Here is a 19,948-nt window from a genome sequence, read left to right as displayed (position 1 = left end):
CCATTCAGCCCATCGTGCTGAGGCCCACTTCCCCGCCTTGCTTCCATAACCTTGGAAGTTGCTCATCCTCAAGAACCTGTCCAACTCCCTTTCAAAATTATTTATGGAACCAACTTCCACCACCTTTTCAGGTTGAGTGTTCCAGATCTCAACAACTCTGAGTAAAAAAAAAAAATTCTCCTCAATTCCCCTCTGGACCTTTTTCTAATGATTTTGACTATGACCTCTCGGTATTGGCCCAATCGACAGAGGGAATATAAGAACATAGAAACATAGAAAATAGGTGCAGGACTGGGCCATTCGGCCCTTCGAGCCTGCACCACCATTCAATAAGATCATGGCTGATCATTCACCTCAGTACCCCTTTCCTGCTTTCTCTCCATACCCCTTGATCCCTTTAGCCGTAAGGGCCATATCTAACTCCCTCTTGAATATATTCAATGAACTGACATCAACAACTCTCTGCGGTAGGGAATTCCACAGGTTAACAACTCTCTGAATGAAGAAGTTTCTCCTCATCTCAGTCCTAAATGGCCCACCCCTTATCCTTCAACGGTGTCCCCTGGTTCTGGACTTCCCCATCATCGGGAACATTCTTCCTGCATCTAACCTGTCCAATCCCGTCAGAATTTTATATGTTTCTATGAGATCACCTCTCATCCTTCTAAACTCCAGTGAATACAGGCCCACTCGATCCAGTCTCTCCTCATATGTCAGTCCTGCCATCCCGGGAATCAGTCTGGTGAACCTTCGCTGCACTCCCTCAATAGCAAGAACGTCTTTCCTCAGATTAGGAGACCAAAACTGAACATAATATTTCGGGTGAGGCCTCACCAAGGCCCTGTACAACTGCAGTAAGACCTCCCTGCTCCTATACTCAAATCCCCTAGCTATGAAGGCCAACATACCATTTGCCTTCTTCATCACCTGCTGTACTTAGCATGCCAACTTTCAATGACTGATGTACCATGACACCCAGGTCTCGTTGCACCTCCCCTTTTCTTAATCTGATAATATTCTGCCTTCATGTTTTTGCCACCAAAGTGGATAACCTCACATTTATCTACAACATACTGCATCTGCCATGCATTTGCCCACTCACCTAACCTGTCCAAGTCACCCTGCAGCCTCTTAGCATCCTCCTCACAGCTCACACTGCCACCCAGCTTAGTGTCATCTGCAAACTTGGAGATATTACACTCAATTCCTTCATCTAAATCATTAATGTATATTGTAAACAGCTGGTCCCCTAGTATTTCCAGAAGATTATTTGTGTTTTCCTTCGTGAAGACAGAAACAAAGTATTTCTTCAACTAGTCTGCCATTTCTTTGTTCCCTATTATAAATTCACCTGAATCTGACTGCAAGGGACCTACGTTTGTCTTCACTAATCTTTTTCTCTTCACATATCTATAGAAGCTTTTGCATTCAGTTTTTATGTTCCCAGCAAGCTTCCTCTCATACCCTATTTTTCCACTCTTAATAAAACCCCTTTATCCTCCTCTGCTGAATTCTAAATTTCTCCCAGTCCTCAGCTTTTTCTGACCAATTTATATGCCTCTTTCTTGGATTTAACACTATCCCTAATTTCCCTTGTTAGCCACGGTTAAGCCACCTTCCCCGTTTTATTTTTACTCCAGACAGGAAATACAATTGTTGAAGTTCATCCATGTGATCTTTAAATGTTTGCCATTGCCTATCCACCGTCAACCCTTTAAGTATCATTCGCCAGTCTATTCTAGCCAATTCACTTCTCATACCATCGAAGTTACCTTTCCTTAAGTTCAGGATCCTAGTCTCTGAATTAACTGTGTCACTCTCCGTATTAATAAAGAATTCTACCATATTATGGTCACTCTTCCACAAGGGGCCTCGCACAACAAGATTGCTAATTAGTCCCTTCTCATTACACATCACCCAGTCTAGGATGGCCAGCTCTCTAGTTGGTTCCTCGACATATTGGTCTAGAAAACCATCCCTAATACATAGAAACATAGAAAATAGGTGCAGGAGTAGGCCATTCAGCCCTTCTAGCCTGCACCGCCATTCAATGAGTTCACGGCTGAACATGCAACTTCAGTACCCCCTTCCTGCTTTTTCGCAATACCCCTTGATCCCCCGAGTAGTAAGGACTTCATCTAACTCCCTTTTGAATATATTTAGTGAATTGGCCTCAACAACTTTCTGTGGTAGAGAATTCCACAGGTTCACCACTCTCTGGGTGAAGAAGTTTCTCCTCATCTCGGTCCTAAATGGCTTACCCCTTATCCTTAGACTGTGACCCCTGGTTCTGGACTTCCCCAACATTGGGAGCATTCTTCCTGCATCTAACCTGTCTAAACCCGTCAGAATTTTAAACGTTTCTATGAGTTCCCCTCTCATTCTTCTGAACTCCAGTGAATACAAGCCCAGTTGATCCAGTCTTTCTTGATAGGTCAGTCCCACCATCCCGGGAATCAGTCTGGTGAATCTTCGCTGCACTCCCTCAATAGCAAGAATGTCCTTCCTCAAGTTAGGAGACCAAAACTGTACACAATACTCCAGGTGTGGCCTCACCAAGGCCCTGTACAACTGTAGCAACACCTCCCTGCCCCTGTACTCAAATCCCCTCGCTGTGAAGGCCAACATGCCATTTGCTTTCTTAACCGCCTGCTGTACCTGCATGCCAACCTTCAATGACTGATGTACCATGACACCCAGGTCTCGTTTCACCTCCCCTTTTCCTAATCCATGCGGTCTCTAAATGTCTGCCATTGCCCATCCACAGTCAACCCCTTAAGTATCATTCGCCAATCTATCCTAGCCAATTCACGCATCATACCTTCAAAGTTACCCTTCTTTAAGTTCTGGACCATGGTCTCTGAATTAACTGTTTCATTCTCCATCCTAATGCAGAATTCCACCATATTATGGTCACTCTTCCCCAAGGGGCCTCGCACAATGAGATTGCTAATTAATCCTCTCTCATTACACAACACCCAGTCTAAGATGGCCTCCCCCCTAGTTGGTTCCTCGACATATTGGTCGAGAAAACCATCCCTTATGCACTCCAGGAAATCCTCCTCCACCGTATTGCTTCCAGTTTGGCTAGCCCAATCTATGTGCATATTAAAGTCACCCATTATAACTGCTGCACCTTTATTGCATGCACCCTTAATTTCCTGTTTGATACCTTCCCCAACATCACTACTACTGTTTGGAGGTCTGTACACAACTCCCACTAACGTTTTTTGCCCTTTGGTGTTCTGCAGCTCTACCCATATAGATTCCACATCATCCAAGCCAATGTCCTTCCGAACTATTGCATTAATCTCCTCTTTAACCAGCAATGCTACCCCACCTCCTTTTCCTTTTATTCTATCCTTCCTGAATGTTGAATACCCCTGGATGTTGAGTTCCCAGCCCTGATCAGCCTGGAGCCACGTCTCCGTAATCCCAATCACATCATATTTGTTAACATCTATTTGCACAGTTAATTCATCCACCTTATTGTGGATCTCCTTGCATTAAGACACAAAGCCTTCAGGCTTGTTTTTTAAACACCCTTTGTCCTTTTAGAATTTTGCTGTACAGTGGCCCTTTTTGTTCTTTGCCTTGGGTTTCTCTGCCCTCCACTTTTCCTCATCTCCTTTCTGTCTTTTGCTTTTGCCTCCTTTTTGTCTCCCTCTGTCTCCCTGCATTGGTTCCCATCCCCCTGCCATATTAGTTTAAATCCTCCCCAACAGCACTAGCAAACACTCCCCCTAGGACATTGGTTCCGGTCCTGCCCAGGTGCAGACCGTCCGGTTTGTACTGGTCCCACCTCCCCAGAACCGGTTCCAATGCCCCAGGAATTTGAATCCCTCCCTGCTGCACCACAGCTCAAGCCACGTATTCATCTGCGCTATCCTGCGATTCCTACTCTGACTAGCACGTGGCACTGGTAGCAATCCCGAGATTACTACTTTTGAGGTCCTACTTTCTAATTTAGTTCCTAGCTCCTTAAATTCGTTTCGTAGGATCTCATCCCTTTTTTTACCTATGTCATTGGTACCAATGTGCACCACGACAACTGGCTGTTCTCCCTCCCTTTTCAGAATGTCCTGCACCCGCTCCGAGACATCCTTGACCCTTGCACCAGGGAGGCAACATACCATCCTGGAGTCTCGGTTGCGGCCGCAGAAACGCCTATCTATTCCCCTCACCATTGAATCCCCTATCACTATCGCTCTCCCACTCTTTTTCCTGCCCTCTTGTGCAACAGAGCCAGCCACGGTGCCATGAACTTGGCTGCTGCTGCCCTCCCCTGATGAGTCATCCCCCCCAACAGTACTCAAAGCAGTGCATCTGTTTTGCAGGGGGATGACCACAGGGGACCCCTGCATTACCTTCCTTGCACTACTCTTCCTGCTGGTCTTCCATTCCCTATCTGGCTGTGGACCCTTCTCCTGCGGGAAGACCAACTCGCTACACGTGCTACTCACGTCATTCTCAGCATCGTGGAATCTCCAGAGTGAATCCACCCTCAGCTCCAACTCCGCAACGCGGACCGTCAGGAGTTTGAGGCGGATACACTTCCCGCACACGTAGTCGTCAGGGACACTGGAAGTGTCCCCGAGTTCCCACATGGTACAGGAGGAGCATAACACCCGACCGAGCTCTCCTGCCATGACTTAACCCTTAGATATACTTAAATTGGCAACAACAATGTTAAAAGTTACTGACTAATATAAAAAGAAAAAGAAAAACTACTCACCAATCACCAGCCAATCACTTACCCCCTAGGCTGTGACGTCACCTTTCTGGTTTTTTTTACTCTTCTTTTTTGCCTTCTCCCTGTTGCTGCACAAGTACGCCTTTTATAGGCATCTGCTGATCCCCGGACTCACGCCTGACCAACGAACTCCCGACGCCTCTCGCGGCCTTTTATAGGCCTCTGCTGATCCCCGGACTCACGCCTGACCAACGAACTCCCGACGCCTCTCGCGGCCTTTTATAGGCCTCTGCTGATCCCCGGACTCACGCCTGACCAACGAACTCCCGACGCCTCTCGCGGCCTTTTATAGGCCGCCGACCCCGGACTCACGCCTCACCAACGAACTCCCGACGCCTCTCGCGGCCTTTTATAGGCCACCGACCCCGGACTCACGCCTCACCAACGAACTCCCGACGCCTCTCGCGGCCTTTTATAGGCCTCCGACTCCGGACTCACGCCTCACCAACGAATACACTCCAGGAAATCCTCCTCCACCATATTGTTACTAGTTTGGTTAGCCCAATCTATATGTAGATTAAAGTCGTCCATGATAACTGCTGTACCTTTATTGCATGCATCCCTAATTTCTTGTTTGATGCTGTCCCCAACCTCATTGCTACTGTCTGGTGGTCTGTACACAACTCCCACTAGCGTTTTCTGCCCTTTGGTATTCCGCAGCTCCACCCATACCGAATCCACATCATCCAGGCTAATGTCCCTCCTTACTATTGTGTTAATTTCCTCTTTAACCAGCAACGCTACCCCCACCTTCTTTTCCTTTACATAAGAAATAGGAGCAGGAGCCGGCCATTCGGCCCCTCGAGCCTGCTCTGCCATTCAATAAGATCATGGCTGATCCGATCATGGACTCAGCTCCACTTCCCTGCCCGCTCCCCATAACCCTTCACTCCCTTATCACTCAAAAATCTGTCTATCCCCGTCTTAAATATATTCAATGACCCAGCCTCCACAGCCCTCTGGGGCAGAGAATTCCACAGATTTACAACCCTCTGAGAAAAGAAATCTCTCCTCATCTCAGTTTTAAATGGGCGACCCCTTATTCTGAGATTTGGTCCCCTAATTTTAGCTTCCTGTATGCGTGGAAATATCCTCTCTGCATCCACCTTGTCGAGCCCCCTCATTATCTTATAAGTTTCAATAAGATCACCTCTCATTCTTCTGAACTCCAATGTGTATAGGCCCAACCTACTCAACCGATCCTCATGTCAACCCCCTCATCTCTGGAATCAACCTAGTGAACCTTCTCCGAACAGTTTCCAATGCAAGTATATCCTTCCTTAAATACAGAGACCAAAACTGTATGCAGTACTCCAGGTGTGGCCTCACCAATACCCTGTACATTTGTAGCAGGACTTCTCTGCTTTTGTACTCCATCCCCCTTGCAATAAAGGCCAACATTCCATTTGCCTTCCTGATCACTTGCTATACCTGCATACTAACTTTTTGTGTTTCATGCACAGGGACCCCCAGGTCTCTCTGTACTGCAGCACTTTGCAATTTTTGTCCATTTAAATTATAATTTACCTTTCTATTATTTCTGCCAAAGTGGATAACCTCACATTTTCCCACATCATACTCCATCTGCCAAATGTTTGCCCACTCACTTAGCCTGTCTATATCCCTTTGCAGATTTTGTGTGTCCTCCTCACAACTTGCTTTCTCACCCATCTTTGTATCATCAGCAAACTTGGCTACATTACACTCGGTCCCTTCATCCAAGTCATTAATACAGATTATAAATAGTTGAGGCCCCAGCACCGATCCCTGCGGCAACCCACTAGTCTCTGTTTGCCAACTGAAAATGACCCATTTATCCCGACTCTCTGTTTTCTGTTAGTTAGCCAATTCTCTATCCATGCCAATATATTACCCACAACCCTGTGAACTTTTATCTTGTGCAGTAACCTTTTATGTGGCACCTTATCGAATACCTTCTGGAAGAAATACACCACATCCACTGGTTCCCCCTTATCCACCCTATTTCCCTATTTACTCAATCAAAACCCCTCATCATCTTGAAAACCTCTGTTAGGTTACCTCTTAATCTTTTTTGTTCCAAAGAGAACAGATCTAACTTTTCCAACCTCTCCTGATAGCTGAAGTCCCTCATCCCTGGTAACATCTTGGTAAACCTCCTCTGTACCCCTTCGAAAGGACTATACTTCTTTCCTGAAGTGTGGGCCCAGAATTGTCCACAATACTCCAGCTGAGGCCTCACCAGTGATTTATTCAGTCTTAGCATGATCTCTTTTGTTATTATATTCTAAAAAGAAAAAAGAGACTTGAGCACAAAAGTCTAGGCTGACACTGCAGTGCAGTACTGAGGGGGCGCTGCACTGTCGGAGGTGTCGTCTTTTGGATGAGACATTAAACCGACGGCCCGCCTGCTCTGCCAGGTAGGCATAAAAGATCCCATGGCACTATTTCATAGAAGAGCAGGGGTTAATATCCTGGTTAATATTTATCCCTCAATGATCAGCACAAAAAACAGATTATCTGGTCATTATCAGAATGATGCCCCTGGGGGCTTCTTATGCGCAAATGGAGTGCCGCTTTTCCCACACTACAACAATGACAACACTCCAAAAACATAACCTCATTGGCTGTAAATTGCCTTGGGGTGTCCGGAGTTCATGAAAGGTGCAATATAAATGCAAGTCTGTCTTTTTTTAAATATTCCATTCCTCTATTTATAAACCCAAGAAACTGCAATGTAGTAACACGTTCCAAGGTGTTTCACAGGACAGTAAATCAGACAACAAATGGACACTAAGCCAAAGAAGGAGCCTTTAGAGCAGGTGACCAAAAGCTTGGTCAGCGGTAGGTTTTAAGCAGCTCCTTCACGGCAAGCGAGCCCCAGGTGGGCAGAGGAAACGTTACAGGGACCACCCTCAAAGCCTCCCTGATAAAATGCAACATCCCCACCGACACCTGGGAGTCCCTGGCCAAAGACCGCCCTAAGTGGAGGAAGTGCATCCGGGAGGGCGCTGAGCACCTCGAGTCTCGTCGCCGAGAGCATGCAGAAACCAAGCGCAGGCAGCGGAAGGAGAGTGCGGCAAACCAGTCCCACCCTCCCCTTCCCTCAACCACTGTCTGTCCCACCTGTGACAGGGACTGTGGTTCCCGTATTGGACTGTTCAGCCACCGAGGGACTCATTTTAGGAGTAGAAGCAAATCTTCCTCGATTCTGAGGGACTGCCTCTGACAGAAACATAGAAAATAGGTGCAGGAGTAGGCCATTCGGCCCTTCTAGCCTGCACCACCATTCAATGAGTTCATGGCTGAACATGCAACTTCAGTACCCCATTCCTGCTTTCTCGCCACACCCCTTGATCCCCCTAGTAGTAAGGACTTCATCTAACTCCCTTTTGAATATATTTAGTGAATTGGCCTCAACTACTTTCTGTGGTAGAGAATTCCACAGGTTCACCACTCTCTGGGTGAAGAAGTTTCTCCTCATCTCGGTCCTAAATGGCATACCCCTTATCCTTAGACTGTGACCCCTGGTTCTGGACTTCCCCAACATTGGGAACATTCTTCCTGCATCTAACCTGTCCAAACCAGTCAGAATTTTAAACGTTTCTATGAGGTCCCCTCTCATTCTTCTGAACTCCAGTGAATACAAGCCCAGTTGATCCAGTCTTTCTTGATAAGTCAGTCCCGCCATCCCGGGAATCAGTCTGGTGAACCTTCGCTGCACTCCCTCAATAGCAAGAATGTGTTTCCTCAAGTTAGGAGACCAAAACTGTACACAATACTCCAGGTGTGGCCTCACCAAGGCCCTGTACAACTGTAGTAACACCTCCCTGCCCCTGTACTCAAATCCCCTCGCTATGAAGGTCAACATGCCATTTGCTTTCTTAACCGCCTGCTGTACCTGCATGCCAACCTTCAATGACTGATGATGATGATGATGAAAGGAGGAGCGAGAGGTAGAGAGATGAAGACGTTTAGGGAAGGAATTCCAGAGCTTAGGGCCCAGGCAGCTGAAGGCACGGCCGCCAATGGAGCAAAGGAAGTAGGGGATGCAGCACAACAACATCTTGTATTTTTATAGCGCATTTAACATAGTGAAACACCCAAGGCGCTTCACAAGTGTGTTATGAGATAAAAAATTGAACACCGAGAACCATAAGTAGAAATTAGCGCAGGTGACCAAAAGCTTGGTCAAAGAGGTATGTTATAAGGAGCGTCTTGAAGGAGCAAAGAGAGGGAGAGAGACAAAGAGGTTAGGGAGGGAGTTTCAGAGCTTGGGGCCCAGGCAGCTGAAGGCACAGCCACCGATGGTTGAGCGATTGTAATCAAAGATGCTCAAGAGGGCAGAATTAGAGGAGCGCAGACATCTCGGGGTGGGGGGGGTTTGTGGGGCTGGAGGAGATTACAGAGATAGGGAATTTTGAAATTGAGGCATTGCTTAACGGGAGCCAAAGTAGGTCAGCGAGTGCAGGGGTGGTGGGTGAGCAGGACCTGGGGCGAGTCAGGACACGGGCAGCCGAGTAGACGTAGGCTTGAATGTGGGAGGCCAGCCAGGAGTGCGTTGGAACGGTCAAGTCTGGAGGACAGAATTGGAGGGGTGTCTTGCTGGAGCCTCACCAGGTCATTAGCTATCCTGTTTTCACATAAACCAGTTACAACTAGACAGTTAGTTTTGAAAAAAATGCAAGATACCTACCTCCTGATCCTCCCTGAATAGCTCAAACATATTCTCCATGTCAATAAATGAACTCTGGATCATCCTGTAGGGTAGAGTGGTGAAAGGTTAAACACTTCATACAATGACAGAGGGGTACAGCACAGGAGGCCGCCATTCAGCCCATCAAGTCTGCGCCAGCTCTTTCAAAGAGCGATTGAGTTAGTCCCACCTGTGCCCCATATCCCTGCTATTTTTTTTTCTCCTTCAAGTATTTATCCAATTTCCTTTTGAAAGTCACGAATGAATCTGCATCCACCACCCTATCAGGCAGTGCATTCTATTACTTAGCATTACATTACATAGGATACACGACACAGACACAGGAGATTCAGCCCAAGCAGTCCATGCTCCACTTGAGCCTCCTCCCGTCTTTCCTCATCGAAATCTAAAGCATAACCCTCTATTCACTTCTCCCTCATATGCTTGTCGAGCCTCCCCTTAAATGCATCGATACATAGAAACATAGAAAATAGGTGCAGGAGTAGGCCATTCGGCCCTTCGAGCCTGCACCACCATTCAATAAGATCATGGCTGATCGTGCAACCTCAGTACCCCTTTCCTGCTTTCTCTCCATACCCCTTGATCCCTTTAGTTGTAAGGGCCACATCTAACTCCCTTTTGAATATATCTAACGAACTGTGGTAGAGAATTCCACAGGTTCACAATTCTCTGGATGAAAAAGTTTCTCCTCATCTCGGTCCTAGGTGGCTTACCCCTTATCCTTAGACTGTGACCCCTGGTTCTGGACTTCCCCAACATTGGGAACATTCTTCCTGTATCTAACCTGTCCAGTCCCGTCAGAATTTTATATGTTTCTATGAGATCACCTCTCATCCTTCTAAACTCCAGTGAATACAGGCCCAGTCGATCCAGTCTCTCCTCATATGTCAGTCCCGCCATCCCGGGAATCAGTCTGGTGAACCTTCGCTGCACTCCCTCAATAGTAAGAGCGTCCTTCTATACTATTCGCTTCAGCCACTCCCTGCGGTAGCGAGTTCCACATTCTCGCCACTCTTTCAATAAAGAAATTTCTTCTGAATTCCCTATTGGATTTCTTGATTTGACAGCCTCTAGCTCTTCCCCACAAGTGGATACATTCTCTCTGTATCCATTATCAAAATCTTTCATAATTTTAAAGACCTCACATGTAATACCCTCACATTTCTGGTATCATCCTTGTAAATCTTCTCTGCACCCTCTCCAGTGCCTCTATTTCCTTTTTATAATATGGCGCGTGTGGTCTAACCAAGATTTGATACAGGTTTAGCATCACTTCCCTACTTTTTTATTCTATCCCTCTAGAAATAAACCCTAGTGCTTGGTTTGCTTTTTTATGGCCTCGCTAACCTATGTCGCTGCTTTTAGTTATGTGTATTTGTACTCCGAGATCCCCTTGTTCCTCGAAACCACTTAGACTTGCACCCTCCAAGTAATAAGTGACCTCCCTATTCTTTCTACCAAAATGTAATACAGTACCTCACATTTATCTGTATTGAACTTCATTTGCCAATTATATGTCCATTCTGCAAGTTTATTAATGTCCTCCTGTAATTTGTTGCAGTCCTCCCCAGTATCAACTATCGCCCCCAATTTGCTGTCATAAGAACATAATAGGAGACGGAGTAGGACATTTGGCCCCTCGAGCCTGCTCCGCCATTCAATAAGACCATGGCTGAACTGATCTTGGCCACAACTCCACTTCCCTGCCCTCTCTCCATAACCCTCATTTCCCTCATTGTTCAAGAATCTATCTATCTCCACCTTAAATATATTCAATGACCCAGCTGCCACAGCTCTCTGGGGTAGAGAATTCCAAAGATTCACGACACTCAGAGAAAAAATTTCTCCTCATTTCCGTTTTAAAATGGCGATCCCTCATGCTGAAACTATGCCCCCTAGTTCTAGATTACCCATGAAGGGAACCATTCTCTCTGCATCTACCCTGTCAAGCCCCTTCAGAATCTTATACGTCATCTGCAAATTTAGAAATTGTGTTTTTGATTCCAAAGTCTAAATCGTTAACATAAATTGTGAACAACAGTGGTCCCAGCACTGATCCTTGTGGAACACCACCACCCACCTTCTGCCACTGTGAATAGTTACCCTTTACCCCCACTCTCTGCTTTCTGTCTTGAAGCCAGCTAGCGATCCATTCTGCTACTTGTCCCCTGACTTTGCATTGTCTGTCCTGGTTCATCAGTCTGTTATGGGGTACCTTATCAAAGGCCTTTTGAAAATCTAGATAAATTACATCTACTGCATTACCCTTGTCTACTTTCTCTGTTACCTCTTCAAAAAAATTCAAATGAGGTTGGTCACACAAGACTTTCCCTTTTGAAATCCATGCTGACGATTCATTATTATATTTTTGTTTTTAGATGTTCTTCTATTTTCTCCTTTAGCAGGGATTCCATTATTTTTCCTACCACCGATGTTAAGCTGACTGGTCTATAATTCCCTGGACATGTTCGAGCTCCCTTCTTAAATATAGGAATTACGTTAGCTATCTGCTAGTCCTCTGGCACGACAGTTTTCTAACGAATTATTAAATACGTGTAGTACAGGTTGAACCTTCCTTACCGGCACCCTCGGAACCTGGTCTGTCCCGAAAGAGGGATTTTGCTGGATGATGGGAGGTCATGCGTTTGGGTGGACTGTGCCTTTAAGTGCTGTTGCTGGGGTAAGTGTGTGTGTGTGCTGATTGGCTGGACTAACTGTCAGTCAGTCAGCCAATCAGTGTGCAGGGGGGTGAGAAGAGTGGGCCCAACCCCGCGGAGGGAGCGCTGTGCGGAGGAGTGACCGGCCCGAGGATTGTGGCTGCAGGAGTTCCAGCACGGCGACAAGGAGGCAGCTGATCGAGGAGAAAGATTCTATTGGTGAGTAGGATTTTGACGGGTCGCGTTCTGCGCATGCGCCACCTGGTGGCCGGGAATGGTTCCGAACGAGGGGCGGTGCTGGATAAGGGAGTCCCGGATAAGAGAGGTTCAACCTGTAATGCCTCTGCTATCTCTTTCCTAGATTCTTTTAAAATGCGTGGATGCAATCCATCCGGACCAGGGATTTTATCCTCTTCGAGTTTGATTAGTTTAATATATCGTCTCTTTATTTTAAATGTACTTATCTCATTACTAATCTCATGATCCAATGTCATGTCCACCTATCTCCCTGGTAAATACTGAAGCAAAAGAATTATTTAATATTTCTGCCAACTCTCTATCAATACCTTTGATATTATCCTGTCTATTCCTTAATGGCCACATTCCTATCCCAACCTTCCATTTTTATTGATGTGCCTGTAAAATATTTTACTATTTTGTTTTATGTTCCTTGATAATTTAATTTCATAGTTCCTCTTTGCCATCCTAATTGTTTTTTTGAGTTCTCTCCTACTCTTTTCATATTCTTTCTTATCATGCTCTCCCATGCTGTCTATATATGCCACTTTCCTTAGCCTCATTTGTTCCCTTATGAAACATAGCAAATAGGTGCAGGAGTAGGCCATTTGGCCCTTCGAGCCTGCGCCACCATTCAATATGATCATGGCTGATCATGCAACTTCAGTACCCCATTCCTGCTTTCTCTCCATACCCCTTGATCCCTTTAGCCGTAAGGGCCACATCTAACTCCCTTTCCCAACATCAGGAACATTCTTCCTGCATCTAACCTGTCCAATCCTGTCTTCTATGAGAACCCCTCTCATTCTTCTAAATTCCAGTGAATATAAGCCTAGTCGATCTAGTCTTTCTTCATATGTCAGCCCTGCCATCCCGGGAATCAGTCTGGTGAACCTTCGCTGCACTCCCTCAATAGCAAGAATGTCCTTCCTCAGATTAGGAGACCAAAACTGTACACAAAAGTCAAGGTGTGGCCTCACAAAGGTCCTGTACAACCGCAGTAAGACCTCCCTGCTCCTATACTCAAATCATCTCGCTATGAAGGCCAACATGCCATTTGCCTTCTTCACCGCCTGCTGTACCTGCATGCCAACTTTCAATGACTGATGTACCATGACACCCAGGTCTCGTTGCACCTCCCCATTTCCTAATCTGTCACCATTCAGATAATATTCTGCCTTCCTGTTTTTGCCTCCAAAGTGGATAACCTCACATTTATCTACATTATACTGCATCTGCCATGCATTTGCCCACTCACCTAACCTGTCCAAGTCACCCTGCAGCCTCTTAGCATCCTCCTCACAGCTCACACCGCCACCCAGGTTAGTGTCATTGGCAACTTGGAAATATTACACTCAATTCCCTCATCCAAATCATTAATGTATATTGTAAATAACTGGGGTTCCAGCACTGAACCTTGCGGTACCCCACCAGTCACTGCCTGCCATTCTCAAAAGGACCCGTTCATTCCTACTCTTTGCTTCCTGTCTGTCAATCAGTTCTCTATCCACGTTAATACATTACCCCAAATACCATGTGCTTTGATTTTGCACACCAATCTCTTGTGCGGGACCTTGTCAAAAGCCTTTTGAAAGTCCAAATACACCACAACCACTGGTTCTCCCTTGTCCACTCTAATAGTTACATCCTCAAAAAATTCCAGAAGATTCGTGAAGCATGATTTCCCTTTCATAAATCCATGCTGACTTGGACCGATTCTGTTACTGCTTTCCAAATGCGCTGCTATTTCATCCTTAATAATTGATTCCAACATTTTCCCCACTACTGATGTCAGGCTAACCGGTCTATAATTACCCGCTTTCTCTCTCCCTCCCTTTTTAAAAAGTGGTGTTACATTAGCTACCCTCCAGTCCATAGGAACTGATCCAGAGTCGATAAGACTGTTGGAAAATGATCACCAATGCATCCACTATTTCTTAAGTACTCTGGAATGCAGACTATCAGGCCCCGGGGATTTATCGGCCTTCAATCCCATCAATTTCCCTAATACAATTTCCCACCTAATAAGGATATCCTTCAGTTCCTCCTTCTCACTAGACCCTCGGTCCCCTAGTACTTCCGGAAGGTCATTTGTGTCTTCCTTCGTGAAGACAGAACCAAAGTATTTGTTCAATTGGTCTGCCATTTCTTTGATCCCCATTATAAATTCACCTGATTCTGACTGCAAGGGACCTACATTTGTCTTCACTAATCTTTTTCTCTTCACATATCTATAGAAGCTTTTGCAGTCAGTTTTTATGTTCCCTGCAAGCTTACTCTCATACTCTATTGTCCCATTCCTAAATAAACCCTTTGGCCTCCTCTGCTGAATTCTAAATTTCTCTCAGTCCTCAGGTTTGCTGCTTTTTCTGGCCAATTTATATGCCTCTTCCTTGGATTTAACACTATCCCTAATTTCACTTGTTAGCCACGGTTGTGCCACCTTCCCTGTTTTATTTTTATGCCAGACAGGGATGTACAATTGTTGAAGTTCATCCATGTGATCTTTAAATGTCTGCCATTGTCTATCCACCGTCAACCCTTTAAGGATCATTCGCCAGTCTATCCTAGCCAATTCATATCTCATACCATCAAAGTTACCTTTCTTTAAGTTCAGGACCCTAGTCTGTGAATTAACTGTGTCACTCTCCATCTTAAATGAAGAATTCTACCATATTATGGTCACTCTTCCCCATGGAGCCTCGCACAACAAGATTGCTAATTAGTCCTTTCTCATTACACAACACCCAGTCTGGGATGGCCAGCTCTCGAGTTGGTTCCTCGACATATTGGTCTGGAAAACCATCCCTTAAACACTCCATGAAATCCTCCTCCACCATATTGATACCAGTTTGGTTAGCCCAATCTATATGTAGATTAAAGTCACCCATAATAACTGCTGTACCTTTATTGCACACATCCCTAATTTCTTGTTTGATGTTGTCTCCAACCTCACTACTACTGTTTGGTGGTCTGTACACAACTCCCACTAGCGTTTTCTGTCCTTCGGTGTTCCGCAGCTCTACCCATACAGATTCCACATCATCCAAGCTAATGTCCTTCCTTACTATTGCGTTAATTTCTTCTTTAACCAGCAATGCCACCCCACCTCCTTTTCCTTTCTGTCTATCCTTCCTGAATATTGAATACCCCTGGATGTTGAGTTCCCAGCCTTGGTCACCTGGAGCCATGTCTCCGTAATCCCAATCACATCACTGCGCAGTTAATTCATCCACCTTATTACGAATGCTCCTTGCATTGAGACACAGAGCCTTCAGGCTTCTTTTTTTTTTAAAAAAACACTCTTTGTCCTTTTAGAATTTTGCTGCAATGTGGCTCTTTTTGATTTTTACCTTAGGTTTCTCTGCCCTCCACTTTTACTTTTCCTCTTTCCACCTTTTGCTTCTGCTCCCATTCTACTTCCCTCTGTCTCCCTGCATAGATTCCCATCCCCCTGCCATATTAGTTTAACTCCTCCCCAACAGCTCTAGCAAACACTCCCCCTCGGACATCGGTTCCGGTTCTGCCCTGGTGCAGACCATCCGGTTTGTACTGGTCCCACCTCCCCCAGAACCAGTTCCAGTGTCCCAGGAATTTGAATCCCTCCCTCTTGCACCATTCCTCAAGCCACGTATTCATCTTAACTATCCTGCTAGTTCTACTCTGACTAGCACGTTGGCACTGGTAGCAATCTTGAGATTACTACCTTTGAGGTTCTACTTTTTAATTTAACTCCTAGCTTCCTAAATTCAGCCTGTAGGACCTCATCCCGTTTTTTACCTAGATCGTTGGTACCTATATGCACCACGACAACTGGCTGTTCACCCTCCCTCTCCAGAATGCCCTGCAGCCACTCTGGGGTTGATGTGGGTTTGAGCCCCAGATCAAAACTTGGAGCACATAATCTAGGCTGACACTTCATTGTGTCCTCAAAAGTGCTGCTGAGATCCTGTCCTTCATAATGAGACAATAAACCGAGGCCCTGCCTGCCTCTTTCGACGGTTCAAGTGGATGCTGAAGATTCTAAGATACTATTTGAAGAGCAGAGTGTTCTCCTGGTGTCCTGGCCAACATTCCTCCATCAATCAAACAGATGACAACATAACTACTGCCATCGCACTTCAAAGATATTCACCATATATGAAGTGCTTTATGATGTTTAAGATGTGATAAGGTGCTAAATAGGTGCAAGTCTTTTCTGTTGAGGGTCGGTGAAAAATCAGACCCAGTTTAGTTACGGAGAACAATGAGGCAGGCACAAGATTTCTCTATCCCCTCTCCTAACGGCACGGACTCTCCCTGGAGTAGGGATGGTTTCTCTCCACTCCTGAAGGCACTGACTCTCTCTGGGGTTCGGGTTGGTTTTTCTCTCCTCTCCATAAAGGTACGGATGCTCCCTGGTCAATTTTGTCCTCCCTAATCCAGAGGCTCTGAGGCCAACTGTGACGCCCTTACTGCTGTTACGGCCGAGATCGGCTAGCTCACCACAGACCAGGGATTGAACCTTGGGCTTTCCTGGCCTGTATTCTTTTACCAATTGAGAAAGTATTGGATTATTAAGCATACAAGTCAGGCACAGAACTAATTCTCCGTCTTATTTTCAACAACTTGCATTATAGAAACATAGAAAATAGGAGCAGTAGTAGGCCATTTGGCCCTTTGAGCCTGCTCCGCCATTCAATATGATCATGGCTGATCCTCTATCTCAACACCATATTCCCGTTTTTCCCCCATACCCCTTGTGCCTTTTGTGTCTAGAAATCTATTTATTTCCTTCTTAAACATATTCAGTGACTTGGCCTCCACAGCCTTCTGTGGTAAAGAATTCCATAGGTTCATCACCCTCATCTCGGTCCTAAATTTCCTACCCCGTATCCTGAGACTGTGACCTTAGACTTCCCAGCCAGGGGAAACATCCTCCTCGCATCCAGTCTGTCCAACCCAGTCAGAATTTTATACGTTTCAATGAGATCCCCTCTCATTCTTCTAAACTCCAGTGAATACAGGTCTAGTCGACCCAATTATATAGCACCTCAAGCATAGCAAAACATGCCAAGGTGCTTCTCAGGAGCATAATCAAACAAAACTGACACTGAGCCAAAGGAGGAAATAATAAGCCAAATGACTATAGTCTTGGTCAAAGAGGTAGGTTTTAAGGAGCTTCTTAAAGAAGGAGAGGTGGAGAGGCTTAGGGAGGGAATTCCAGAGCGTAGGGCCCAGAGCGTCCAGACACCAATGTTAGGGCGAAGGGAGTTGGGGATGCGGGAATTAGTGGAATGCGAAACTCACGGTGGTTTGTGGGTTTTGTTGTCTTATTTTCAGTACGTCCTGCTGCCTATCTATCTGCACCAACAAGAAACGCTGGTAGGTTCTTCTATCCTCTACTGAGAGTGGATAGGAGCCATCAGCTAGAAATGCTGTACAACATCAGGACAGATATTGGTGGGTGTGATGGAGACCAGCTGGACAGATGGTGAACACATCTGCTTCTGAAACAAACATCCTACCGTTGCTGCAATGCCCAGTTTTATTAATGAAATAGACAAGAAAAATAAAACCCTCCCTGGCACTAGTCCCAATGTAGTTTACAGATGTTTCACCTCAGTGTGTGGATCAATTTGTGCCATTTCTTAAATGTTCTCTCCACTTCCCTTAATGAGATACAGCCTGTTTGGAGCTTACTTGGCCAGCTGCAGACGGTGTAAACCTTGGAACACACATGCATGGAATTCTGAGCTACTCAAAGATTCTCTACGACCTCAACTGGGAGCCACAGGTGGGAGGCAGGCTAATGTCTCGCCGAACACGTGTGTGCTCTCTCAAGTCTGCTCATTTCCAAAAACAAGTTCCTGTGTGACTCAGACACTGCAGACACACAGATACAGCACAGCAGATCCATTGATGTGAAACACAGAGACAACGGTTCCACACACTGTTCAGCGATCAGAAATACAGAAAACCACTGAACATCCACCACACCAAACTCATCATCACCATAGGCAGCCCCATCGGAATCGAGGAAGACTTGCTTCCACTCCTAAAGTGAGTCCTTAGATGGCTGAACGGTCCGATACGCGAGCCACAGACTCTGTCACAGGTGGGACAGACAGTGGTTGAGGGAAGGGGTGGGTGGGACTGGTTTGCCGCACGCTCCTTCCGCTGCCTGCGCTTGATTTCTGCATGCTCTCGGCGACGAGACGCGAGGTGCTCAGCGCCCTCCCGGATGCACTTTCTCCACTGAGGGTGGTCTTTGGCCAGGGACGCCTGGGTGTCAGTGGGGATGTCGCACTTTATCAGGGAGGCTTTGAGGGTGGCGTTGTAACGTTTCTGCTGCCCACCTTTGGCTCGTTTGCCGTGAAGGAGCTCCACATAAAGCACTTGCTTTGGGAAACTGGTGTCTGGCTTGCGAACTCTGTGGCCTGCCCAGTGGAGCTGATCGAGTGTGGTCAGTGCTTCAATGCTGGGGCTGTTAACCTGGGCGAGGACGCTAGCGTTGGTGCATCTGTCCTCCCAGGGGATTTGTAGGATCTTGCGGAGACATCGTTGGTGATATATCTCCAACGACTTGAGGTGTCTTCTGTACATGGTCCACGCCTCTGAGCCATACAGGAGGGCGGGTATTACTACAGCCCTGTAGACCATGAGCTTGATGGTAGATTTGAGGGCCTGGTCTTCGAACACTTTTTATCATGCGATCGAAGGCTACACTGGCGCACTGGAGGGGGTGTTGAATCTCCGCATCAATGTCTGCCTTTGTTGATAAGAGGCTCCCGAGGTATGGGAAATGGTCCACGTTGTCCAGGGCCGTGCTGTGAATCTTGATGACTGGGGGGCAGTACTGTGCGGTGAAGACAGGCTGGTGTAGGACCTTTGACTTACAGATGTTTAGCGTAAGGCCCATGCTTTCATACACCTCAGTAAATACGTCGACTATATCCTGGATTTCAGCCTCAGAATGTGCACAGACGCAGGCGTCGTCCGCGTACTGTAGCTCGACGACAGAGGTTGGGGTGATCTTGGACCTGACCTGGAGGCGGCGAAGGTTAAACAGGTTCCCACTGGTTCTGTAGTTTAGTTACACTCCAGCGGGGAGCTTGTTGACAGTGAGGTGGAGCATGGCAGCGAGGAAGATTGAGAAGAGGGTTGGAGCGATGACGCAGCCCAGTTTGACCCCGGTCCGGACGTGCATTGGGTCTGTGATGGATCCGTTGGTAAGGATCACGGCCTGCATGTCATCGTGGAGCAGGCGGAGGATGGTGACGAACTTTTGGGGGCATCCGAAACGGAGGAGGACGCTCCATAGACCCTCACGGTTGACTGTGTCAAAGGCCTTTTTAAGGTCGTAAAAGGCCATGTATAAGGGCTGGCGCTGCTCCCTGCATTTTTCCTGCAGTTGTCGCGCTGCAAAGATCATGTCCGTTGTGCCCAGCAGGGGACAAAATCCGCACTGCGACTCCGGGAGGAGCTCCTCGGCCACAGGGAGAAGACGGTTGAGGAGGATTCTAGCGATGACTTTCCCAGTGGCTGATAACAGGGAGATTCACCTGTAGTTGCCACAGTCGGACTTGTCCCCTTTTTAAAGATGGTCACGATCACTGCATCTCT

The 19,948-nt window shown here is 46.5% G+C and overlaps 1 protein-coding gene across 4 annotated transcripts in view; it reads right to left on the bottom strand.

Annotated features, from left to right (window-relative positions):
- The window catches only part of abcb6a (ATP binding cassette subfamily B member 6 (LAN blood group) a), a 341,190-nt gene that overhangs the window by 175,700 nt on the left and 145,542 nt on the right, over positions 1–19,948 (bottom strand). For all 4 annotated transcript variants that reach the window (XM_070875170.1, XM_070875168.1, XM_070875171.1 and 1 more), the window contains one exon: positions 9,429–9,492. In XM_070875170.1, the coding sequence (XP_070731271.1) occupies positions 9,429–9,492 (64 nt within the window). The remainder of the gene's footprint in view (positions 1–9,428; positions 9,493–19,948) is intronic.

Source organism: Pristiophorus japonicus, chromosome 3 (genome assembly GCF_044704955.1).
Source record: "Pristiophorus japonicus isolate sPriJap1 chromosome 3, sPriJap1.hap1, whole genome shotgun sequence".
Classification (NCBI taxonomy): Eukaryota; Metazoa; Chordata; class Chondrichthyes; family Pristiophoridae; genus Pristiophorus; species Pristiophorus japonicus.
This window is presented reverse-complemented; position numbering and strand designations above follow the sequence as displayed.